Source organism: Lissotriton helveticus, chromosome 6, assembly GCF_964261635.1.
Source record: "Lissotriton helveticus chromosome 6, aLisHel1.1, whole genome shotgun sequence".
Classification (NCBI taxonomy): domain Eukaryota; kingdom Metazoa; phylum Chordata; class Amphibia; order Caudata; family Salamandridae; genus Lissotriton; species Lissotriton helveticus.
In genome coordinates this window covers 48,182,252-48,209,460 of record NC_136067.1, presented here as the reverse complement: position 1 = coordinate 48,209,460, position 27,209 = coordinate 48,182,252, and the positions used below count along the sequence as shown (strand labels likewise).

At 48.7% G+C, this 27,209-nt stretch overlaps 1 protein-coding gene across 7 annotated transcripts in view; it reads left to right on the top strand.

The window, feature by feature from the left end:
- The window catches only part of DNAH8 (dynein axonemal heavy chain 8), a 10,041,960-nt gene that overhangs the window by 5,902,760 nt on the left and 4,111,991 nt on the right, over window positions 1-27,209 (top strand). For all 7 annotated transcript variants that reach the window (XM_078647354.1, XM_078647353.1, XM_078647356.1 and 4 more), the window contains one exon: window positions 3,058-3,304. In XM_078647354.1, coding sequence (XP_078503480.1) covers window positions 3,058-3,304 — 247 coding nt within the window. The remainder of the gene's footprint in view (window positions 1-3,057; window positions 3,305-27,209) is intronic.

Sequence of the window (27,209 nt, the reverse complement as noted above, 5' to 3'; positions counted from 1 at the left end):
CCAGTGGCGTAGTGCGCAAGGGACCCATGTCTGGGCATAACTTTCCCACATAGGGTGAACAGAAAAACACACAAGATGATGGACGGAATGTAGCACAATGGCAAAACATTCACCCCCAGTCACAGATCTGGGTTTAATTCATCGTTATTTTGCTCACCAAGCCATCCCAGTTCAGACATGGCCATATGCAAATCAGTCTGACCCCGTGCCTCATGGGAACAGTCCAGCCCGAACTGCTAAGCCATGTCTTCCCTGGACCGGAATCAAGCATCCTAGGACCGGTTTCTGGCTATCAGCCGTCTTCAGCCAGGATAGCTTGACTCCAGTGGTGTAGTGAGCAAGGGACCCACGTCTGGGCATACCCTTTCCACATAGGGTGAACAGCAAAACACACAAGATGATGGACAGAATGTAGCACAATGGCAAAACATTCACCCCCAGTCACAGATCTGGGTTTAATCCATCGTTATTTTGCTCACCAAGCCATCCCAGTTCCGTTGACTGGGGGTGAGTGCTTGCAATGTTCAACACTCCGTCCATCATCCCCTTTGGTTTTGCTTTGTTCACCCTAAGTTGGCAGGGTATGCCCAGACATGGGTCCCTTGCTCACTTTGCCACTGGATTCAAGCTAGCCCGGCTGATGACGGCTGATTAGCCAGAAACCGGTCCCAGGATGCTTGTTTCCGGTCCAGGGAAGACATGGCTAGGCAGTTCGGGCTGGACTGTTCCCATGAGGCACAGGGTCAGACTGATTTGCATATGGCCATGTCTGAACTGGGGTGGCAGAGTGAGCTAAAGAATGATGATGGATTAAACCCTGATCAGTTGACTGGGGGTGAGTGCTTCCAATGTTCAACACTCCGTCCATCATCCCCTTTGGTTTGGCTTTGTTCGCCCTAAGTTGGCAGGGTATGACCAGACGTGGGTCCCTTGCTCACTTTGCCACTGGATTCAAGCTAGCCTGGCAGATGACGGCTGATTAGCCAGAAACCGGTCCCAGGATGCTTGTTTCCGGTCCATGGCAGACATGGCTAGGTAGTTCGGGCTGGACTGTTCCCATGAGGCACAAGGTCAGACTGATTTGCATATGGCCATGTCTGAAGTGTGGTGGCAGAGTGAGCTAAAGAATGATGAAGGATTAAACCCAGATCAGTTGACTGGGGGTGAGTGCTTGCAATGTTCAACACTCCGTCCATCATCCCCTTTGGTTTTGCTTGGTTCCTTATGTCCCCAGCTCCCCTTTGACTTCTGGCCCAAGTCCTGTTCATCTTTGCAGTTTGCATTTTAGTTTCTTAATATATGGTTTGGTCTCCCCCTGGAGACCAGTGTATATTCATGCTACTTACCTGATTATTTTAAAGCATTCTTGTGTGTGTGTGTATTATTGATATCTCCGAGTAGGATATATATTAATGTGTTAATTATTGTGTTACATAATAAATTGACCTATTTTTATAAACACTGTGAGTTTGTTTTTCATGTAATCTACACTGTCAATTAAACGTGGTAAAACAAGCTGCTCTACACTCCTTCAAGATAAGGCTGAAGCTACCACAGCTTTCTATCATTATCAAAGACCACTAAAATCACCATAAGTGTTGCCTGGATTAGTGCATCACTTCTGATAGTGTGCGCCATATAGTAAGCCAGCCTCCTACACTTACCTACCTTCCTAAGAGCGACCGGTCTTATCTGTCTTATTATAGCCCAGCTTGTTCTGTTTGATTTTTAGGACAATCAGTTTTCAGACCCTGCTACAGGTATGTTGTTGTTGTTTGGGTATCCATTCTAAGGCAAGGAATCTACAGTAAGACGTCTCTATGAGATGAACAATTTACTTATCTTTGGCAATGCCTTATCTGACAAAGACAGAAGGATTTAGTATGAGGTTGGCAGCAGCTCATGGCACTGGCGGTCCAAAGACCACTGTATTATGAGTTGACCTCGGGGCCGACGGTGTGGAACCTGGGAACTTGCAGAAGTGGGGGAGTATTGTTCACAAATATATTGATGCCTGTGTGTGCATTAATTTTTACTACATATGTGTTGGATGCACAAATATTCATGATATATGTGGATAAGTACCATATACCCATTATCTGGGTTCAGTCCATATGTTGGCAGTCTTGGCAATGAGTATATGATCCAAAAAGGTCTCATCTGAAGATTGCTGCAAACAGGGTCGTAATCCTCAAGAGTGAAGGTCAGGCTGTGAAAGGGGGACCTGGATCAAGGGATCCTTGTCGGAATCTGCATGGAAAAACAAGAAAAGAGTTAGTACACACCCCAAATTCTTCGTCAGTGCCACCTTGAAGTAGGCAGTCAGACCGCCGCAGTCAGCTTGTGGATCAGACAACTCGTAATACTCACAGCAGTGCAGATCCCCTGTACCACTCAATGGTGGGTGCCTTTCCCCAACAACAAACACAGCGGTCTTTGCGGTCCAGTGGTGGTCTTCATTAAGCGATCCGCCAAACTCGTCAGACCTCCAAGCTTACTGCGCTGGGACTGCCACCACCGATACGGTGATCCAAGGGATCGCCAATCTCGTAATAAAGCCTATAGTCTAGCCACAGATTCCTTACCACACCACCTCTCCTCCCCGTTACGCGAACTGTTTTCCATCTTGCCTACAAGATCCCTTTCTTGACATTTGCATACTGTGCATTTCAACTTTGTAATTTTTAATTCACAGAGATATTTATCTTTTATAGCACACTGTTTCCACGTCCCTTTTCTATGGTGGCTCCGCGTTTTGGGCGCTGTAAATAGTCAAAGAAGAAACTGACGCCTGGGAGGGGCTTATATGGACTGCTGTGATGTTGCATACGTGGACAATGTCAGTATGGAGTTGCTTGACTCCCTCTACCGATGTGCAGGGTGCTCTGGTTTCCGGATCCAGTCTGGTGCAATGGGAGAATTCTAAGGAAAGGAATCTGCGGCTAGACTATTTCTCTACCAGATAAGAAATTACCAAAGGTAAGTAACTTGTTCTTTAAACTGATTTGTTATGAATAAAATAATACAACAGTTTAACAGTGCCTTTTCCCTCTTTAGTTATATGAAACAGCAAGAGTACGTCACGGCTTAATGACACTGGGGCCAAGCGGGTCAGGAAAATCAGCTGTTATAACTATGTTAATGAAGGCGATGACTGAGTGTGGCTCTCCTCACAAAGAGATGCGGATGAATCCAAAAGCAATTACCGCACCGCAGATGTTTGGCAGACTAGACCCAGCCACCAATGACTGGACAGATGGAATATTTTCTACTTTATGGAGAAAGGCCTTGAAATCAAAGAAAGGTAAACAAATGCTAATACATCTTAAACATATAAAGTCTATTTTTGTAATTTGTGTTTTGTCAAAGTATCAAGGAGTGCTTTATTACTAAAACTGAGAATCAGGTGTGCAAGTTGTATAGTTCAAACAGTATTTATTGAATGCAAGCACACCTAAAAGCATACTTCTCATTAAAAATGTGTAATATGTAGATACCCATTTTGCCTAATAGATCTTAGCATACTGTAGTGTAACTAGGGTTGGTATAGAAGTTACTTAATATTAGGTATGTATTTTTCCCCACATTTAACATCCAGCATAAGTGGATACTTTAAGGTGGTCTGAGTCCATGTCACAAGGACTCAATGAAAAGTGGGCTATTCTCCTTCCTGGCCTGTGCTTTTTTAGTTGCTTAAAATATTTCACAAACAATACACAATATGTTCTCAAAAAGTATACTCCACCAGTCAAAGATAGAATGGCGTAGCAATTATTTCACAGGCAGTAATCTACTGGAGCCACAACACAGCATAAGGCAATACAGGTGTAGAATAACCCATGCATGGGAGCCCCGGTAAGAAGACATATCAGAAACCAGGGAACAAGGGAACAAACAAATCAGACAGGTCAGAGAGGGTCCCAGAGGACCCCAGGGCCATCACATTGTCACAGAGTGGTGATAAAGGGGTTATCATCAGTGCTGTGGGATAATATGGATGAAGAGTTGTTGGAGGCTGGCTCAGTATATGGTGCACACTTATTCACCTCCCTTGAAGACATTGAGCTAATGAATGAGACTTTAAAAATGGCATTGCAATGGTTAAATACAATCAATCAATCAATCAATCAATCAATCATGCCATTTGTATAGCGCACTACTCACCCGGGAGGGTCTCAAGGCGCTTGGGGGGAGGGATATGCTACTGCTCGAACAGCCAGGTCTTGAGTTGTTTCCTGAAGGCGAGATGGTCCTGGGTCAGCCGAAGGTGGATGGGGAGGGAGTTCCAAGTCTTGGCAGCCAGGAAAGAGAAGGATCTTCCTCCGGCGGTGGCTCTTCGGATGCGTGGTACGGCTGCGAGGGCGAGGCTGGTGGACCGTAGTTGGCGGGTGGGCGTGTAGAAGGTCAGGCGGTCGTTGAGGTACTTGGGGCCCAGGTCGTGGAGAGACTTGTGTGCGTGGGTGAGGAGCCGGAACGTGATCCTCTTGTCGACGGGGAGCCAGTGCAGGTTCCTCAGGTGGCTGGAGATGTGGCTGCGTCGGGGGACATCCAGGATGAGTCAGGCGGAGGCGTTCTGGATGCGCTGGAGTCTTTTCTGTAGCTTGGCTGTAGTTCCGGCGTAGAGGGCGTTTCCATAGTCCAGTCGGCTGGTGACGAGTGCCTGGGTGACAGTCTTCCTGGTCTCGGTCGGGATCCAGTGGAAGATCTTGCGAAGCATACGCAGGGTGTTGAAGCACGATGAGGAGACGGCGTTGACTTGTCTGGTCATCGAGAGGGAGGGGTCCAGGATGAAGCCCAGGTTGCGTGCGTGGTCGGTTGGCTTGGGTGCGGTGCCCAGGGCTGGGGGCCACCAGGAGTCGTCCCAGGCGGAGGGCGAAGGTCCCAGGATGAGGACTTCCGTCTTGTCCGAGTTCAGTTTCAGGGGGCTGTCCTTCATCCACTCGGCGACGTCTTTCATCCCTTCGTGTAGGCAGGTTCTGGCGGTGTCGGGGTCTCTGGTGAGGGAGAGGATCAGCTGGGTGTCGTCGGCGTAAGAGATGATGTTGAGGTTGTGCTGGCGTGCGATGGCTGCGAGAGGTTTCATGTAGATGTTGAAGAGGGTGGGGCTGAGTGAAGATCCTTGCGGGACGCCGCAGATGACTTCGGTGGCCTCGGAGCGAAACGAGGGGAGGCGGACTCTTTGTGTTCTTCCGGCGAGGAACGAGATGATCCACTCCAGTGCCTTCTCTTGGATACCGATGTTGCTGAGGCGCTGGACTAGGGTGCGGTGGCAGACCGTGTCGAACGCAGCGGAGAGGTCCAGGAGGATGAGGGCCACTGTTTCCCCCTTGTCGAGCAGGGTCCGGATGTCGTCGGTGGCTGCGATGAGGGCGGTCTCGGTGCTGTGGTTGGCTCTGAAGCCGGACTGCGAGGGGTCGAGTTATCCGTTCATCTCGAGGAAGGCGGTCAGCTGTCTGTTGACGATCTTCTCGATGACTTTAGCAGGAAAAGGGAGGAGCGAGATGGGGCGGAAGTTTTTGAGATCGGTGGGGTCCGCTGTAGGTTTCTTCAGGAGGGCGCTGATCTCGGCGTGCTTCCAGCTCTCCGGGAAGGTGGCGGTGTTGAAGGAGGCGTTGATGATGTTCCGGAGTTGGGGTGCGATGGTGGAGTCGGCCTTGTTGAAGACGTGTGTGGGCAGGGGTCGGTCGGTGATCCGGAGTGGATGGTGTTCATCGTGCGGGCTGTGTCTTCGGTGGTCACCGTGGTCCAGGGGTGGCGGTGGGGGGCATTGGTTCGACGGTTGGGTGCGTGGGTGGGGCGCCGAAGCTGTTGTGAATGTCGGCGATCTTGCGGTGGAAGAACGAGGCGAGGGAGTCGCAGAGGTCTTGTGACGGAGTGATGTCGTTGGTGCCGGTGCTGGGGTTGGAGAACTCCTTGACAATAGTGAAGAGCTCTTTGCTGTCGTGGGCGTTGTTGTCCAGTCGTTCCTTCAGGGATTTCTTCTTGGTGGTGCGGATGAGCTGGTGGTGCTTGCGGGTAGCGTGTTTGAGGGCGGTCATGTTGTCGGTGGTCCGGTCGAGGAGCCAGGCTTTCTCGAGGGTGCGGCAGGTCTTCTTGGAGTCCTTGAGGTCGTCGGTGAACCAGGATGCCTTCTTGCTTCTGGGTCTGCTGGGAGGGTTCTTTAGTGGCGCGAGGCCGTCGGCGCAGGCGGTCAGCCACTGTGTGAAGTTGCGGGCTGCTTCGTTGGGGTCCGTTGTGTTGGCGGGTGGGCTCTGGCTGAGGGAGGTGGTGAGCTGGTCTGCGGTGATCTTGCTCCAATTCCTGTGAGGTACCTGTTGCCGGTGGTGGTGGGTCGTGGATCTTTTGAAGCTGAAGTGGACGCAGCTTTGGTCGGTCCAGTGGAGTCCGGTGGCGTGGCTGAAGGTGATGTACTTGCTGGAAGAGAAGACGGGATCAAGCGTGTGGCTGGCGTAGTGGGTGGGGGTGTTGACCAGTTGCTTGAGTCCGAGGTTGGCGAGGTTTTCCAGCAGGGCGGTGGTGTTGCGGTCCTTGTTGTTCTCCAGGTAGAAGTTGAGGTCCCCGAGGAGGATGTAGTCAGTGGAGGTCCCGGGGGTCTGTAGACGAGGGTGCCTCTGAGGGTCGTCTTAGGGTCGGTGTGAATCTGGAAGTGGAGATGTTCGGCTGCGGCGAAGGAGTCGTTGGCGTCGGTCGTGATGCGGATGGTGTTCCTGTGGACGATGGCGATCACACCTCCGGTCTGGTTGATGCGGTCCCTCCTGATGATCTTGTACCCGTCCGGGATGGCGATGGCGATGTCGGGTGCAGAGGAGGCGTTCATCCAGGTTTCCGTGAGGAAGGCAACGTCCGGTGATGTAGCGTCGAGGAGGTTCCAGAGTTCCACGGCGTGTCTGTGGACGGAGCGGGTGTAGATCAGGATGCACTTGAGATGGTTGCTGCTGGTGTTTGTCTTGGCGGGTGCGGGGCAGGTTCGGAGGCAGGTGAACTTGCAGGTGCAGCAGGTGAAGGGTCCGTGGGTGCGTCTCGGGGTGGCTCGGCAGCAGGCGTGGGTCCGGCCGGCATTGAGTGCGTTGAGAGTGGCGGCGTCGTAGGTCAGTCGGGTCATCTTGCCTCGGCGGGGAGGGCCAGGGGTCCTGGCGCTGGGCACGGGCCAGGCGCGGACGGGCGCAGACGGACTTACCTTTGGCGCACCTTCGGCGCTCAATCGGTGCTCCCGCTGCGCGGGTCCGCTGCGCGGTCGCTCTGGGGGCGTCATAAGTAAGGAGCCGGGAGGGAGGAGCAGCTGGGTGGCGGGAGCGGGGCGGCGAATGGAATCACAGGGGGGGGGCCGCAGGGAGGCAGCGGCGGGAAATTCCAAGAAGCAGCGGGCAGCGGGAAATTCCCAGGAGCAGCGGGAAATTCCCAGGAGCAGCGGACAGCGAGCGAAGGAATCTGCAGGCAGGAGGCAGCAAAGGCAGGCAGGAGCGGCAGCAGTGAGTGGGGCGACCAAGCCCTGTGGAGGGCTGAGCGGTCACTCCCAATCATTTGAAGCTAAATGCCCACAAAACAGAGTTCCTACTAATCTCACCAACAAGGAGCCAGGCAGAAATAAAGGAATGGACCAAGTTGGTGACGGCGCTAAACTGCACCCCAACCCTAGTCAACTCAGCTAAATCGCTAGGAATCACTTTAGATGAAAACCTTGACATGAAAGCCCACATTAACTCAATGGCTAAAAGTGCCCGCCTCCACCTGAATTACCTAAGAAAATTTAAACCATTCATCTCAGAGGCGGATCTTAAACTGGCAATCCAATCCCTAGTTATCTCTTGGATTGAATATGGTTGCAACACCTTAGCCGGCTTACCAAAAACATCCACAGCACCACTAAGAGCTTGCCTCAACGCAGCGGCAAGACTCATCACGGGATCGAGAAAATTCGACCATATATCCCCTCACCTGAAAGCATTAAACTGGCTACCCTTTGAAGCCAGAATTCAACTAAAGATAGCATGTGTCACCCATAAAGCGCTCCACTACAACACGCCAAGATACCTAGCCAAGAAAATTGAGCTATCAGGAGGTAAAAGACAAGCTAGGAGTGCCAAGGAGTTGCTGCTGAGGCCAGCGTTTTTCCGAAAGAAAAAAACCTATGACAGAGCGTTCTCAGGAGCTGCCCCCAGAATCTGGAACTCACTCCCTCCAAGCATTAGGAAGATTCGGAATATTGTAACTTTTAAGCGGGAAGTGAAGAGCTTCATGATGAGTAAATTCCCTACATAGGCTTATTTGATCACAATTACGAGCAAGTGCAGCCCTACTACTAAACATTTGCATCGGCAGAAGGGGAACCCCTGACAGGAATAAACTGTAGGACATTCGACAATATGAGACCGGCGACTCTACTGAGACTAAGCTGTATACAAAATGCTACCTCATGTAAATGTGAACTTATATATTTATCTCACTTCCTAAAGCCATATAATCCTCTACCTCTTACATGTTTGCAGAAATGGAATATGATATAAGCTAAACCTTAACCTACCTCTTAATGCATAATGCACATTCGGAAAGGATATATATCTATATGCACCCAAAGCCTTATAATTATCTACCTCATATCTGTGTGTTGTTATTAGTGTGACTATACTGTTGATCTGTAATCTGCTTTTTATGTGAAGCGCTCTGATACCCACGGGTCTTGTTCGCGCTATGCAAAACTTTATAATAAATAAATAAATAAATAAATAAATAAATTCAAGTGGTACATTTTGCACCAATTCAGGCAACCCTTATGGTGGTTTTCATGGGCTTTGATAACCATAGAAAGCTCACAAAGTGGTAGCTGTGGAGAGCAGCCTTCAGGCTTATCTTGAAGGATTGTTAAGGAGCTTGTTTTACCAGTTCAATCTGTAGTGTAAGTTAGATGAAAAGAAGCCCCACAGTGTTTAGCAAAATAAGTCTATTTATTACAACACAATATCACTATAACATTGGTATATCTCCTACCCAAAGATATCAAAACAATACACAAAAATACTTCAAAAGCAATCAGGTAAGTAGCACAACATACAGTGGTCTCCACGGGAGACCAAACCATATGCTAAGAAAGTTGAATGCGAATTGCAATAGTGGATGGGATCTGAAAGAAACAGGTTAGTGTTAGATTCCTTACCTTAGAATATCCACAGGTGTCAGACTGGATCTGGAAAGTTTTGCGTAGCAGTACCCCGGCGCGTCGGTAGGCGTCGCCTGCGGCACCGCGTCCGTCGTCGGCGTCGTTGGCACCGGGATGACGTTGTCGGAGTACTTAGACGCCGCCCTCGCGCGCTGACGTCAGTTATTCTTTTTTCCGAGCCGGCAAGCGCAGATCCGGAAAAAGCAGTTTTCGAGTCTTTACGACTCTCGGTGCCGATAGGGATGCCCGGGTTCAAGCCCTGTGCCGATTGTAACCGACGACAAGTTGTGCCCCGACTGCCGGGCCCTGACGTCGAAAGCTAGGCGGGAGCGGTCCTATAAGCATCTTGAGCTCCTGCAGTCGGCCCGCCCCGCTCCGCTCACGGTCCCGGTCCGGGAGGGGGTCGAGGGACCGGTCGCGGGGCCACATTCGTCGAAGCTTGGCGAGTCGTCACCATTTGTCGGGCTCCAAGTCCTCAGGTAAGAGGCACACGAAGTCGAAGAGGCGACATCGCTCCTCTGACTCCCCTCGATGCTCGCGCGGTGCGGTCGGGGGTTCGGGTAACACCGCCCTCGCGGCTCCGCCGGAGCCGCAGGCGTGGCAGCCAGCTCCATACCTGCTGGACCCTGGGCTGAACGCGACGCCGGAGGAGATCGATGCCTTCCTCATGGCCATGAGGTCGCTCTCTCCTCTGTCGGGTTCCGCAGGGGCGCCTTCGGGCCCCACGGCCCGACTGGGAGCCCAAGCGGGCCGGTTGCTTTGGCCTCTGCGCCGTCGGGTGCTTCAGCCCCGGCGACTTCGGTCCCGCCGCTGCAGGGTCCCACTGGATCCGGATCCAGATCCCAGTCGCCGCTGGTCGACCTTACGACCCCGCCAGCGTCGACGCCAAGGGTTTCGCTCCCGGCACCGTCCCCGGACGCCGCCGTCAGTGGCCCTTCCCTCGGTCCGTATCCGGCGTCGGATCGGCGTCACTCGACGCCGCATTCGGCCCCGGAAGAATAGCAATTCTTCTATGATCCGGCTCCGTCCTTTGCACCTGAATTTAGGGAGATGGAGGATGAGGGAGACTGGGAGGGGTCTGAGGACCCTCTGGCACGGGAGTGCCAGTCATTTCAAGACTGGGCAGATGAACTAGGGGAAGCCAATGGTCTGGACACTTCGCCCAATACTGGTTTTGTATCCCCTCCTACCGTGGCTACAGAGGAGGGGGCTGCTTATTGTGTGGTGCTGACGAGGGTGGCCAAGGCCTTGGCTCTTGAGCTCCCCGTCACGACAGTGAGATCTAACATCCTCACTGAGGTCCTTAAACCGCAGACAAGCTCTTCTGAGCCTCTACTGCCATTTAATGAGGCTCTCACGGACGTCCTGTTGTGTTGTATAGCTCCTATATATCCTTATATCGTGTTAAGTTAGCATAGGTACATTTGAGATTTAAACGCCATTTTTCCTTTCTTGCAACTTCTGCACACGACCCTTAATTGTTGACTTAGCTTTCAACCTAGTGGTTTGCCATGGTGTATGTGAGAATAATATGTTATTGCTCTGATATCAGTTTTGTTTAATAAACCATGTCTGCACGGAGAGTGCTGAAGTTTCAGGAACAACACGATATGGAATTGTTATGAGGTCTGATCTTCACGCCTTCATAGTCATAACACAAGTGCAGCCTTTGCCAACTTGGGCTTGAGGCGGGATTGATATTGCTTTGCACGAGAATAGTTAACACACTTGATGCGGTGCACATGCAGAGAGAGCTGGTGTATGCTGATGTGATTCCTTCATGCTAGGACACTAAGGTATGGGCCCGCCCTAAAACAACCCAAAGAGACCTTCTTAGCTAATAATATAATATATGTGTTAGGGAGGGTGAGATATAAGTGCTGTTAACTCTTATTCATTACAGCATGTTAACATGCTGTCACCGTTCGCTTTTTATGTCTTAGTAACTATGCTGATAATTTTGATACTGATAATAAGTATACTTGTATTATCTAAGATACTGCGCCTGAGAAGACGGCATTAGTAAATAAACATTTCAAATGCACATGTGTCTTCTTTACTCCATGTTCTGGTTTGTAATGATAATATAACAAAAGAGTGTTCATGAGTTCCACGTACCCTGAGGTACTGTAAGTTCATGTTCTGGTTTGTCTAAACATTGGGAGTTTGATATGTCCAATGAGACACTGTAGCTAGCTCGGTAAGGGGTGAGTTGGTTGCTAAGGTAAGTTTTGGGACACCCTAATTTGCCGAGGTTCCACTCCTCTGTGCACAGTTCTGTGTGAGTACAGAAACCCTGCAACATGGCGCCCAACGTGGAACTTTCATTCCGGAATATGCCCAGCGTATCAAGCCTTTGTATGCTTTGATACAACCACCTTTCTCAAAATCATGCTGGCTGCCTGAGCATTCAGCCATTTTGCAATCCTTGCAGGCTGATCTGCTCGCTTCTAAATATTTACTGACTCGTGATAACCACACCAACCTGGTAATAAGAATAATTCCCGGGACGGTGGGTTTCACATACCTCACTTTTAATGAAGATGACACAGTACCTATTGCTTACAAGTCACACTTGTACACTTCGGCTGAGATGCGGTTTCCCACAGTGGAAAAGGTTTTAACTGCTGTACAGATGGCAATTCTAAAGGAACGAGCACTGTCTCGGGGGAAACGCATGCTAGTGGTGACACCCTGTCCTCACTTGGAGGCAGTCACGAAAGCCAGTGTACCGAATTCAAAAGCTTTGCACCCTCGGTGGATTCAGTGGGCTGCGTCATTGTCATCCACGGATGTCATGTTTATTTTTGACGCCTCCTTACGGTCGCAAGAGTACTTGCAGTATGAATTCGTTCGCCCTGCTCCTCTGGCTATGCGACCTTTGGAGGACTTCCATTGCATCATTTACACTGATGGGTCGGCGCAGGTAGCGCATGGCTCTAAACATGCCTACGTTTCCGCATGCGCCATTGTGGTCGGTGCTATGTTGAATGATGAGTTCATTTCCAGGGAAGTGCACACGTTGCCCCTGGGCGATTGCACCGCACAATTGGCGGAGCTTCGTGCTCTCTTACTGGCTTTGGAGTACGCAGATCCAAGTGTTACTACTCTAATTGTAAGTGATTCTTACTACTGTGTCCAGTCTTACAATGAAAACTTGTTCTTTTGGATTCAAAATGATTTTCATGATTCCAAGGGTAGCACAATAAAACATAAAATGATCTGGGTTCGAGTGGCAGAGCTTAAGGCTATGTTGCCACTCGTTTATGTGATTCATACTCTCGGTCATCAGCGCGTAGGAGTTCACGCTGTTGGCAACTCGCTTGCTGATGAAGCAGCGAAATCAGCAGTATCTACATACTTAGTTGCAGCAGTTACTAGGTCTAAAACCAAGATTGATAGCGACATCTTGGCAGCGATTGCTGCCTCTGAGCAGGGAAGTAAACATCCTGCGGGATTCCCTTCGAAGTATAAATACCACTTAAGTCCCGAAAAGGTTCCTTTTGTGACAATTCCTGATGTTGGGGAACGGCTGATTCCCAACTCGGATCGCAGAGCAGACTTGATTACAGCGGCTCATGAAGGTGTGGCGTCTGCGCATGCGGGCGTCTCGGCCACTGTAACTCAATTACAACTACGTTTCTGGAGGCGGGGACTGTACAGACAGACGCGTGATTATGTCCTTCTTTGTGACATATGCCAGCAGATTAAGCCTTCAACTGCTACGCGTCCGCCACAGACTCAGTTGTACATTTCTAATAAACCGCTAGGCTGTGTTTATTTAGATCACTGCGGTCCATTTTCATCTGATACTGCATATAAGTACATCTTAGTAGCAGTTGACTCATGCACTCGCTTTGTGTGGGTATGGCCACATCGCAGCGCTGATTCACGGACTGTCATTAGAGATTTGCGTATCTTTGTAGGGATTTTTGCCTGTGGTACCTTCCATTCGGATCAGGGTCCGGCTTTCGCCTCTAAGGCGTATAAGGATGCCATGACTTCGATGGGGGTCCAAGTCAAGTTTTCGTCACCCTACAGACCTGAGGGTAATAGTGTAGTTGAACGAATGAACCGTGCTTTAAAGCAATCTTTGACAGCCCGAGTTATAGGCACTGGCAGAAACTGGCTGGCTCACCTCTATGGCGTGCAGCGTGCTCTTAATAATCTCCCTAGAAGGTCTCTGGGTGGGCGGACCCCATACGAAATGCTCTTTGGCATCAAGATGTACGTCCCTGACCTTGACGGTCTAGACTCTGTGGTTCGCGCCACTTCCTTTGACGCAGATGAACATTGCAATGTTTTACAGAATCTACAAAAGACCAGAGACAGTCTTGCAAAGGAACATTTGCCCTCCACAGCGGATGATGCGTTGCAGATCCCGGTAGTTGGCTGGCTACCCCAAGTTGGAGAACTGGTTCGAGAGAAGATCGACAACAAGAAAGAGTTTGGTCCCTCCTATCGAGCTCCAGTCCCAGTGCTTGGAGTGAAGGGCACAAGAACAGTCATTTTACCACCACTTCCAGGTCGTAAGGAAAGCAGGTTTATTTCTATTGACAATGTCAAGATACACAGAGTGGCCGATTCTTCTTAGCATGACACCAGCTGTTTCCTGTCCTTCGATTGTGAGAAATTCAATTATGCCCACTGCTTCTAATATTGAACCTGAAGTGGCCATCGAATTACCTGCTGTTTCCAGTCCATTATTAAATAATTTACCCGGAACTAACGTTGATGAATTGGACTATACATACCCCACTGATTTGTCCATGCCTGACCTGCAAGCTCGTTTGGCCACGGAATCCAGATTTTCATTTGACTCTGCTTCCCTTGCCTCGAAAAAACCCTCTCAAATTGCAGTATATGCTTGCCTGTTTAAAAAACATTTTTTGATACCTCCTTGGATATACATTTGGCTGGTCCTTTTTGCGGTTTACCTTTTTATGTCAATAGGTTTTGTGTTTTATTTTTTTCGAATAATGAATGGACACTATGTCGAGGAGAGAACTTGCGTTACTCATTTAAATGGAACTTTGGCCCCACTTTCCTCTTCACATTCTACACACAGATTAAAAAGAGACTTGACTTTGGTTAACATCACAGCATGGCCTGTTCTGGATGGAATCGCGTGGGATACAGTTCGGTTTCAAATTCATGGCCCAACGGAAGTCGTTAATGTTCCTAATGTACTTAGAGTGAATATGGGGGATGTGGTGAAACAAAACATTCGTTCTGATGATTGGGATGTTAATGCTGTGGAAAGTTTGTTTTCTGATTTGAAATACTATGCTGCTTTTGATGCTGAGGATTTATATTTAGAATCTGCTAATTATGGTGAATTGTTCTGTTTCCAACATTATGGCAATCACTTCTTACACAAAACATCTTCCCGAAGGGATGCTGTTAATTTTACTCAGTGGGAACATTGCCCGGCACCTACACAAGGGAGTTCAGAAACGTTTCTTAGAAAATTTACTTATTTCACTGACTTTAATCAGTCCAATCCTGAGTCCTTTTATTTTAAATTTCAAACACGGCCACTGTCCAAGGTTAGACTAACGGATACCAAATTGTTGTATTCGAAGGCCTTCCTAGATCAATTAGTTACTGGGGGCTATGAGTTATGGAAGGAAACAATAGACCTTAAATCTGTTTGGGGTTCAAGGTCCTGGCAGGTACGAGGCACTGAGGCTTTGCACCGTGCATGTCTCATCCCGAATCATATGTTGTTTTTAAATGAAACCATTTCCCAGACCACATGCTTTGGATTGGCTACATCTAAAAGGTTAAACACCCCGTCTTTCCCGGAGTTGGAGGAATATGAGGATTGGAGTAATTTTACTCAATTGTCCATTAAAGATATACAGGCTCTGCTTCTTAATTCCTCCTTTAACATTTCCAGTATAAATCCTAAGGGTTGGCTGCTTTGGCACCGTAGTGCTGATTCTTGCCAAAAAAGATTTTTAAATATAACTGACGGTTTCAAGACTGTTAGATCTGATCCCCGGTTTGATTTGAGTCATACTGTCACCTCTTACTCTGTGGGCAAGTTGTGTCAGGCTTGGCTGAAACATTCAACTTTACCTGCGGTTAAGTATCACCTTTCCAAACTGAATGCAGACGTGGATTTGAATGATTTCATTAAAGGCCCGGCTAGTGGCAGGTCGAAAAGGTGGTTATATGGTGTTTACAATGAAATTTGGAAACTGTCACAGATTGAGGCTGCTTCACGCCTTAGGGCTATTGATCAGGCGAATCTTGAGAAAGTGCTTGCAGTTGTTGACAATAGCATTAACGTGCTTTCCTCTAGAATTTACACGTTAGATAATATTGTGTCGTCTGTTGTTGATATTGTGCATGATGAAGTGTCTGTATTATACCATGGTCAAAATCAATTACGGTCAATCATGCAGTTTGCATGGACACTTCAGACTCTGAAAATGGGTAAAGTTCCCTGGGGATACATGAACGTGTCCTCTTTATTTGCACCGTTTAATTTGACAGACAAACAACGCTTGCTTTCAATGCGTGATGCTTCCTTTTCTATGCTACATATTGAAAGGTTGGAATCTTTACCTTTTTCTGTGGCAGAGGCCACTGCTGCTACGTGGCTTATCCACGGTTTAATAACGCTACCTTTTGCTTTATATAAGTTTTCAAATTGTATGAAATATGTGCCAATTGGTCGTTTTGAACCCTTGGGTAGCGGTTTTCTTCATGAGGTCTGGTCACTCCCATACACATACAGATGTTTCAAGGATGAACAGGAGGTTTATCTAACGGGGGATGAGTGTACTGAGACGCCAGATCATTCTTTAATGTGCAGACACATACAGTTACACGGTTCATGTAACAAGGACCGACCAAATATGGCTTGCGTTTTACAGGGCACGCCTGTTCCTGCTATCATCCCTACGTTTAAATTGTTAGACAATGGTAGTTATTTAATGCTCAATAATGAAAACTGTTGTGGGTTAATTAAAGATATAGCTTTCATAGTAACAGTAAGTGAGCGAGTTATTTGCTGCAGAAATGTTCTTTATCCTCCCACACGTGAACATAGGGAGTCTTCCATTTGGCCACAGATACCGACCTTGGGAGCAGAATTCAGCGGCATGGCTAGAATAAGAGCTCTTTTGTCCCAGAAAGAGGTGGCCTTGAGCTTGGCCCGTGAAACTTTCGTGCTTCACATTGCTAACACCCGTACGGAGGTTCAGGCTCTTCTAAATACTGATTTGCCTTTGCATTTCGGAGCCATGGTTCGTTCTATCTTTAACGCATCCTCCACAACGGGCCTAGCACATTTTTTTAAAGTTGTTAGCGGTGGTCTCGTGACTTCCTTTGAGAAGATTTTTGGAGTCATCCCTGCCTTCTTCCATTCTATTTTTTCATCCTTATTTGGAGGGTTCCCGTTTTTGCTTGCATTAGCGGCTGCCGCATTGGTGATTTTCTGCCTTTTTAAATATGGATGCCCTTCCTGTGCAAGACCACGCTCAACTACTACTGACGCGGTTTCGCAACCGCATGCTTGATTATTATGGCACACTGCCGTTGGCGACTCTAAGCACGGCCTTTGGATTATCTTTTCGGTTCTCCTATTTCACCTGTGTCCAGCCTGTATTTCGCTGCCTGACCTGTGATTTCCTTTGGGCCATTGATTTGTGTCTCTGCGGACCAATATCTTCTGACGTCGATTTTGATCAACTGATGAGTCCTATCATTGCTCACGAGTTGGTTTGTTCTGACGAAAGGATTATGGCCTTGGCGGTGGCACATGGACTAATGGGTCCCTGGGATGTGTTGTCGGCAGCGCGAAATTTCTTGGAACGAAGTTTTCTTGAAAACCCACCGAGCTGTCCTCTGATGGTTATAGAGGATGCGGTGCTGGAAGATCACGTATGTTCCTTTCATCTTTTAAATTGGATGGCTGAACTGTTTTCGGATGAGGACAGTGACTTCCTCCTGGAAGCTGTTGCAGCTTACTTTTCATATACAGTCTTATCATAGACACTGCCTCAAATTAACATGCTGATTGATAGCATTTCCTTGATTCTATTGACTTTTTGTCAAGACATTTTGTTTTTGCTTGCCTATTGGCTTGAGCCACATTATACTTTTGAGCTATTTTTTTGCATTAGTTTTTATAAATTGAATTTTTATTCATGCTCGTTTCTTATTGGATTCTGCTCTCATGTGATGGCACTTCTGTTATCTTATTTAGTCCGTTCTCGGATCATGGGGGGGTGTTGTATAGCTCCTATATATCCTTATATCGTGTTAAGTTAGCATAGGTACATTTGAGATTTAAACGCCATTTTTCCTTTCTTGCAACTTCTGCACACGACCCTTAATTGTTGACTTAGCTTTCAACCTAGTGGTTTGCCATGGTGTATGTGAGAATAATATGTTATTGCTCTGATATCAGTTTTGTTTAATAAACCATGTCTGCACGGAGAGTGCTGAAGTTTCAGGAACAACACGATATGGAATTGTTATGAGGTCTGATCTTCACGCCTTCATAGTCATAACACAAGTGCAGCCTTTGCCAACTTGGGCTTGAGGCGGGATTGATATTGCTTTGCACGAGAATAGTTAACACACTTGATGCGGTGCACATGCAGAGAGAGCTGGTGTATGCTGATGTGATTCCTTCATGCTAGGACACTAAGGTATGGGCCCGCCCTAAAACAACCCAAAGAGACCTTCTTAGCTAATAATATAATATATGTGTTAGGGAGGGTGAGATATAAGTGTTGTTAACTCTTATTCATTACAGCATGTTAACATGCTGTCACCGTTCGCTTTTTATGTCTTAGTAACTATGCTGATAATTTTGATACTGATAATAAGTATACTTGTATTATCTAAGATACTGCGCCTGAGAAGACGGCATTAGTAAATAAACATTTCAAATGCACATGTGTCTTCTTTACTCCATGTTCTGGTTTGTAATGATAATATAACAAAAGAGTGTTCATGAGTTCCACGTACCCTGAGGTACTGTAAGTTCATGTTCTGGTTTGTCTAAACATTGGGAGTTTGATATGTCCAATGAGACACTGTAGCTAGCTCGGTAAGGGGTGAGTTGGTTGCTAAGGTAAGTTTTGGGACACCCTAATTTGCCGAGGTTCCACTCCTCTGTGCACAGTTCTGTGTGAGTACAGAAACCCTGCAACAGTTGGGCTCCTGGTCCAGGCCCGCTACAGGTCCCCCTGTAGATAGGAACGTCGCCAGGTGCCACCGCCCAGCTCCGGGCGACCCTAGCTTCCTGTCCACCCACCCCACTCCCGAGAGCCTGGTTATTCAGGCCTCTTATTCCCTGTCTGCATTCCCGACTGCATCTCCTGATCGGGAATCTAAAAGGTATGAACAGTTCGGTACGAAGCTGTTCTCCTCTCTTAGTTTGGGGTTGTGGTCAGTCAACACCGCTTGCCTTTTGGGCCGTTACACCCACTCTCTGTGGGACACAGTTACAGTCGTGCTGCCGGACTGCCCGGAGGAGGCCCGGGTGAAGCTCGCTCAAGCCCTTGCGGAAGGGCGAGATGCAGCACAGTGCTCTATTCGATGTGGGCTGGATACCACGGACTCGCTAGGCAGGGCGATTTCCGATTTCCACAACGGTGGCGGTTCACCACCACGCCTGGCTGAGGTCCGCAAACTTCTCAGGTAATGTCCAGAATACGCTCATGGACATGCCGTGGGATGGCCGTCGCCTTTTTGGCGACAAGGCAGACAGTGCGCTTGAGCGTTTCAAGGACTCCAGGGCTACGGCCAAGTCCTTGGGCCTGTCGGGCCAGCGCCAGCAAACTTCTGCCTTTCGCTCCTTTCGTTTCCAAGGAAGGGGCACCCCCTTACGTCCTGCCAGCCATAGGCCGCAGACTAACATCCAGCACAGCGGCGGATGTGGTAACTGCTGTGGCGGTGACAGGGGACAACGGCGAGGCCAGTCCGCATCTACCTCAAAGCCTTCCTAGACCGAGCTTTCAGGCCCATTTGATGCCAGTGGGGGGCAGGGTTCGCCATCACCTCCTCCATTGGCGCACCATCGCATCGGACAGGTGGGTGCTGCAAATCGTCCTTTGAGGCGACCCCTCCAGCCATGCCACCGCAGCACCACCGCGTGTCGGGGGATCACTTGCAACTTCTGCAAGAGGAAGTTTCGGCCCTCTTGGCCAAGGGGGCCATCAAGCGCATTCCTGGGCCAGAAGTAGGGTATGGTTGTTAGTCCCACTACTTTCTGGTTCCCAAGAAGGGAAAAGGGGGCCGACTCCCTATCTTGGACCTGCGGAACGTCACCGGTTTCCTCCGGAAGGAGAAGTTCAAGATGCTGACTTTGGCTCAGGTCTTAACTTCCCTAGACCCCGGAGACTGGATGGTAGCGATGGACTTGCAGGTCGCATATTTTCACATCCCCGTCCTGCCGGCCCACCGGCGTTACCTGCGGTTCATGGTAGGCCACAAGCAATTTCAGTTTACCTTGCTCCCCTTCGGCCTTACCAGCACCCCTCGGGTGTTCACAAAAGTGATGGCGGTGGTCGCAGCTCATCTGCGCAGATTAGGGGTGTCAGTCTTCCCCTATCTCGACGACTGGTTGTTGAAGGCGGGCTCGCCCCAGACAGTCGTCAGCCATCTCCAGACTACGGCTGACCTCCTGCACCTGCTGGGGTTCTCCATCAATGTGCCGAAGTCACACCTGAGTCCCTCTCAGAAGCTCCTCTTCATCGGAGCGGTTCTGGATTTGGCGCAGTTTGGGGTTTATCCTCCCGAACAGCAGGTTCGGGATATTCAGGCTCTGATTCCGATCTTTCAGCCTTTATCCCAAAGCTGCGGCTTCTAGGGCTGATGGCCTCTTGCATCCTTCTGGTGCATCACGCCAGGTGGTGGATGCGGGCTCTGCAGTGGGACCTGAAGTTTCAGTGGACCCAGCATCAGGGCAACCTGTCCGACCACATCCTGATCTCGGAGGGCAATGCGAGACAGTTGCATTAGTGGCTCACGGACCGCGATTGGGTCAGCGGCAGATCCCTCTCCCTACCCCAACCGGAGCATGTAGTTGTGACGGAGGCGTCCCTCCTAGGTTGGGGGCGCCACATGGGAGAGGCGGAGATTAGATGCCTCTGGTCTCAGGCGGAGTCCCGGCTTCACATCAACCTTCTAGAGCTGCTGGCGATCCGGCTTGCACTGAAAGCCTTCCTTCCCTCTGTCCGGGGATGTGTAGTGCAGGTGTTCACGGCCAACACCACCGCCATGTGGTACTCCAACAAACAGGGTGGGGTGGGGTCGAGGACCCTTTGTCAGGAGGCTCTGCGCCTCTGGCAATGGCTGGAACACCAGGGCGTCTCCCTGGTGGTTCAACACCTGGCAGGTTCCCTGAACGCCAGGGCGGACAAACTCAGTAGTCGGTGCATGATGGATCACGAATGGCGTCTGCACATGGATGTGGCGCAAGGTCTCTTTCAGCAGTGGGGAGAGCCTTGGTTAGATCTATTCGTCACAGAAGAGAACGCGCAATGTCATCAGTTCTGCGTGTAGGAATTTCTAAGGCGGCACTCTCTCGGAGACGCTTGTCGTCACGAGTGGAGCTCCGGTCTGTTGTACGCCTTTCCACCTATACCACTTCTGCCCAGAGTACTGAAGAAGATCAGGCGCGACCGGGCCCAAGTCATCCTTTTGGCTCTGGACTGTGCGCGAAGATACTTGTATACCGTGCTACTCAGCATGTCAGTCAATCCCCCGATTTGTCTGCCTCTTTAGGAGGACCTTCTGTCACAGCAGCAGGGGACGGTCCTCCACCCGAACCTGTCCAGTCTCCACCTCCATGCATGGAGATTAAGCGTCGAAAGTTAAGGCCATTTGACTTGCCTCTTGAAGTCTGTGATGTGATTCTGGCAGCCAGGCGTCCCTCCACAAAATCGGTATACGCCTGCAGGTGGAACAAATTTGTGGCATGGTGCACAGCAAAGGCTGTGGATCCCCTTTCTGTCCCCCTTTCAGAGGTTCTCCTCTTTCTTCTTTCTCTTTCCCAACTGGACTCTGCTCTGGGAACTATCAAAGGCTACCTCTCTGCCATTTCAGCCTTCTTAAGGCCTTCCTTTTTCAAGTCCCCTGTTGTAAATAGATTCTTGAAGGGCATCACTCACATGTTTCCTCCTGTACCTTTCGTGATGCCTCAGTGGGACTTGAACCTTGTTCTCACTTATCTGATGTGCGCTCCCTTGGAGCCACTTCACAATTGTCCTCTCCGTCTTCTAACTCTTAAGGCTCCATTTCTGGTTGCCATTAACTCTGCCAGGAGAGTGAATGAGCTCCATGCTCTTTCTTCTAAACCTCCTTTCCTCTCTGTCCATCCGGACAAAGTTGTCTTGAGAACATGTCCCTCTTTCCTGCCCAAAGTAGTCACAGCCTTCCACATTGGGCAGTCCATCACCTTACCCAACTTCTTTCCGCCTCCGCATCCCTCAAAAGAAGACGAGAGTCTCCACCGTCTGCACCCAAAACGTGCACTCTCATTCTATCTGGACCGCACTCGCCAGTTCCGGGTGGACGGTCAGCTCTTTGTTGGTTACTTGGGTGCTAAGAAGTGACGAGCGGTGCACAAACAAACCATTTCTCAATGGGTCGTTTTGTGCATAAAGGTTTGTTATTCACTGGCTAAGAAGGAGCCTCCTGTGGGGCTGCGTGCCCATTCCACTCGGGCCACGGCGGCTACTACTGCCCTGGGTCAGGGAGTCCCCTTGCAGGACATCTGTCAGGCAGCTACGTGGGCCTCACTGCACACGTTCACTAAACACTACTGCCTGGACAGCCAAGTCCGGAGAGATGGCTTTTTTGGCCGTTCTGTTCTCCAGGACTTTCTGGTGTGATCATTGGTTCGCAGACCCACCACCGGGGTTGGTATTGCTGGGGTATCTATTCTAAGGTAAGGAATCTAACACTGAATGAATGAATGAATGAATGCATGAATGAATGAAAGAAATGACCTGAAACACTAACCTGTTTCTTTCAGATGCACAAGTTACTTACCTTCGGTAACGATATATCTGTAAGAAACATTAGTTAGTGTTAGATTCCTTACCGCCTCCCCCATCCTTCCCGTTCTGCAAACAGATATCTAGGGTTAAGGTTCTTCCTTTTGAGGGCCCTAGTTTCATGGCACCAGTGTCGGTTTTTGTCATGGCTCTGCATTTCTGGCGTGTATGAGAACTCACGTCAGCGCGCGAGGGCGGTGTTTAAGTACTCCGACGACATCACCCTGGTGCCAACGACAGACGCGAAGCCGCAGATGATGCCTACCGACGCGCAGAGGTACTGCTACGCAAAACTTTCCGGATCCAGTCTGACGCCTGGGGATATTTTAAGGTTAGGAATCTAACACTAACTACTGTTTCTTACAGATATATTGTTACCGAAGGTAAGTAACTTTTGCGCCGGTGCATGATGGATCACAAATGGTATCTTCACTCGGAGGTGGTGCAAGGTCTCTTTCAGCAGTGGGGAGAACCATGGTTAGATCTCATCGCCACCTAAGAGAACGCGCAATGTCAGCAGTTCTGTGTGTTGGAATTTCTAAGGCGGCACTCGCTCAGTGATGTTTTTCGTCGTGAGTGGAATTGCGGTCTTCTATACACCTTCCCACCTATACCACTTCTGCCCAGACTGTTGAAAAAGATCAAGCACGACCGGCCCCAAGTCATTCTTATAGCTCTGGACTGGGCACGAAGGGTCTTGTATGCTGAGCTCTTGAACATGGCCATCGATCCTCCGATTAGACAGCCTCTTCACGAGGATCTTCTGTTGCAGCAGCAGGGGACGGTCCTCCACCCGAACCTGTTCAGTCTCCACCTCCTTGCGTGGAGAGTGAGCGGTGCCAGTTGACAGCTTTTGACCTTCCACCCCAAGCCTGTAATGTTATCTTGGTTGCCAGGCGTCCCTCCACTAAAATGTTATATGTCTGTCTATGGAACAAATGTGTGGCATGGTGCACAGCAAATGCTGTGGATCACCTTTCTGCCCCTCTTTCAGGGGTTCTTCTCTTCATTCTATCTTTGACTGAGCAGGGTTTGGCTCTGGGCACCCTTAAAAGGCTATATCTCGGCCATTTCATCCTTTCTTCCCCTTCCTGATCAGCCTTCTCTTTTCAAGTCCCCTATTGTAAATAGGTTTCTTAAGGGCATTTCTCACCACTTTCCTCTCATTCCTTTCTTAATGCCCCAGTGGGACTTGAATCTGGTCTTAACTTACCTTACGCGTGCTCCTTTCGAGCCACTACATAATTGTTCCCTCAGGCTCTTGACCTTAAAGACTGCTTTTTGAGTTGCCATCACCTCTGCTTCCATGGTGAGTGAGCTTCCGGCTCTATCGTCAAAACCTCCTTTCCTTGCTCTCCATCTGGACAAGGTTGTCCTTCAAACTAGACATTCTTTTCTTCTCGAAGTGGTTACCTCTTTCCACATAGGACAGACAATCACTTTGCCCACCTTCTTTCCGCCGTGCATTCTTCTAAGGAGAAGAGACTCCACCGTCTGAATCCAAAACGTGCATTATTATTTTATTTGGATCACACAAAACTATTCCGGGTGTACAAGCAACTCTTTGTTGGCTATCTGGGTGCCAAGAAAGGTCGGGCCATGCAAAATAGACCATCTCTCGATGGATCGTCCTTTGCATTAAGATCTGTTACTCCTGGGTGAAAAAGGAGCCTCCGGTAGGACTGCGCACCCATTCCACCAGGGTGCCAGCAGCCACTATTTTTTGGGACATGGAGCCCCCTTGGTGATATCTGCCAGGCGCCACATGGGCAGTTCTGCACACATTCACTAAACAATACTGCCTGGATAGTCAAGTATGGAGAGATGGCTTCTTTGGCCGTTCAGTTCTTCAGGTGTGATCTTAGGGGCTCATTAGTATTGCGGAAGGACTGCCATCGCCAGCCTTGCGATGGCAATCCTTCCGTCCTCCGACCGTGATTCCCCAGCCAAATTTGGATAGTAGGGGGGAATCTCACCACGACGTGGCGGTCAGAAAGACCGTCCACTACAAGACAGCCACAGGCAATCCTTAGGATTGCCTTGCGGAGTGGTCTTCATCATTAAATATTGCTGCAGTACCTAGCAGGCACCGTCCGCCAACTTACGATGTTGGCTGTAGACAGCGTTTCCATGGCGGTGATTGGGTTGGCGGCCCGTTGCGGGCCAAAGTGGCAGGTAGTGATGTGAAATTCCAGACATGCTGTTTTAGGATTGCGACGGGTGCTGCTGTCAGACCCATCTCCGGGGTTGGTAATGTTGGGATATCTATTTTAAGGTAAGGAATCTATAACTAATAGTCTCTTTTTAATGAAAAAGTTACTTAACTTCGGTAATGATATATATCTGCAAGAGAAATATATTAGTTATAGATTCCTTAACGCTCCATCCATCCTCCCCGTTCTGCGAACTGACTTCTAGAGTAAGGGACTCCCTTTCAGGGCTTTAGGTTTGTGCACCAGTGGTCAGTGTCTTGCATGGCTCTGCGCTTCTGGCGTGGAATGTTGTGTAAAAGAACTGACGTCAGCTAGCAGGGGCGTCGTCGAAGTAGATACCGCAACGTCATCCTGGCGATCGCAACTGGGACGACGAACGCGAAGTCGACCAACGCCACCTGCCAAGGCGCTGGGGTACTGCTGAGAAAAAATTCTCTGGATCCAATCTGATTCCTGGGGGTAATTCTAAGGTAAGGAATCTGTAACTAATATATGTCTCTTAAACAAGGATATAGAAGTCCTGTTAACCTATCAAGAGCATATCAATTGGTTTAAAGGCACCTTCCCCCCCAAACCACAGAAAGAGTGAGACTCTGTCCTCTCAGCAGAGACTGAGCGACTTGGCTGGTCCTAGCTGCTAACACACCGCATCCAGATATTGACACATTGCCAGCAGCAGACGTACATCCACTTCACAAAGAAATAATACAGCTATACAGAAACCTCCCACAGTTCGTAATGCAAACACTTACAAGGATTACTAAAGCTGTTCAACTACAAGGGACCGCAACAAAAATTACCCCACAAACGCCGAACGCAAATCCTTCCATTGTGCAGAAGGAATAAAAAACAACCCTTGATATTTCAAAAGGCGGAATGCCATTTGAAATATCAAGTGTTGTTTTCTATTTCTATTAGCAAGTAATACCCGTATAAAGGGTTCAATATACAGAGCGAACAGTAGTGGGGAAAGAGAGCACCCCTGGCAAGTACCTCTATATATACAAAGGAACACAGATTGAGAGCCAGCATAGTTCAGCTTAGCCTGTGGTATATGATATAAAGCCTGTATCCACGTATGAAATCGTCCTGTCATTCCAAAGGAAGTAAGGGTAGGCCACATGCAGCCCAATGCCACACGGTGGAAGGCTTTTTCCGCCTCTAAAAGTATCCTGCTACTAAGTTCAATAATCCAATGAATTGAAAGTCAGCGCTTATGCAGGCAGCATTGCTATCTTTACTACGGACCTGGTTAATTCTTTGATGTCAATCATGCACGAGGCAGGAATATTCGGCTCTTTCTCTGAATATAAATTAAATTCTCATAAAACTCAGGTGCTTATAAACTTTATACCAGATAGGCCTCTTATGGAGTTATGTCCTGAAGTCACTTATTTAGACATTTGTATTTCATCCCATATTAAACATATAATTAGTCTAAACTATGATGTGCTGCTTCACAATATTATTAAAAAGCTAGGAAATTGGCATAAATTACCCATAAGCATAATAAGCAGATGTAACATCATAAAGAGGATGATCCTTCCCAAATTTTAATACGTATTTTGCTCAATTCTCTTTAGCGATACTAACTCTTTTTTTTTATTATAAGGTGCGATAAGTAATTTTATATCCATACTAATATTATAAAGAGAGAGCTGAAACCTTTGAGGCAGGTAAACTCAAGAAGTACAGCACCAATCACAACACCCAATACAGCATTGGAAAGGGGAGTTGAAGCAGATGGACATAGGCTATACAGGTGGCCACCATATACATTAGAAACGTCAAAGAACCTTAGGGGTAAAGTAGTCCCTTGTGGGTGTGGGCATTGGCGTGTCGGGGGCGTGTTCGTGGGCGTGTCAAACTGCACACATTTTACTTTGTGGCCGTAACCGTTGTCAGAGGGGCGTAGGCGTTGGCGTGTCAAACTACACACTCAGAGGGCCGTGGGCGTGTCGGGGGCATGGTCGTAGCCGTGTCAAAGTACACACATTATACTTTGTGAGAGGGGCGTACCACAACAGCGTTTTCAGAGGGGTGTGCCACAAATTTCATAACAAAAAATGGCCGCGTCATTCAGTAGCGCGCCTTTCCATTCACGAGTTGTAATCACTTCTCACAAGTCCGTATAGAAGACACAAGGTACGCCACATTCACGCACATTGCCATTCAGGCGGCGTTAATAACATATGTTACGAAGTAACCTTTGTGGGCATATGCGTTACCAATCTCAACCGGGGATAAATGCAGGCGTCTCAGAATGCACACGCCCACACGTCTCAGAATGCACAGGCCCACACACAACAACGCCGAACAGCATGCACACCTCACGACGTGCACGAACGCTAATCTCACTGTGATTCTAAGACGCCTGCTGCATTGGAAAGCGGTGGGGTAGCGTTCTGTAAAGTTTGCCGTCCTTCAGGTAAATCTTTTTTTTACCCGGACAACGTCGGGACGGGCAGCTAGTGGGGGTATAAATGTGTACTTCGGGCAATTAAACTGCTAAAATACCCTTATAGACAAGGAGGCCTTCAGCTCCGTGACTTTAAATTATATTACTGGGCTTCCTTTATGAGCCGGTTGCATAGTCTTCTCACAAATAGCGGCCAAGACTTTGATCATTAACTTCCATTAGGCCAGGATTCTTGCAGATTTCTTTATCAAATTCACAATCCAAATTACTTTACGAGAGTTCATCTTAAGATTCTTAGGGATTTCGTTTTCATTTGGTGGGAAATTCTAGCTAGATACTCTCTCCTGATATATCACAATAAATTTCCTCTCTGGGATAACCTGTCACTGCTGGGT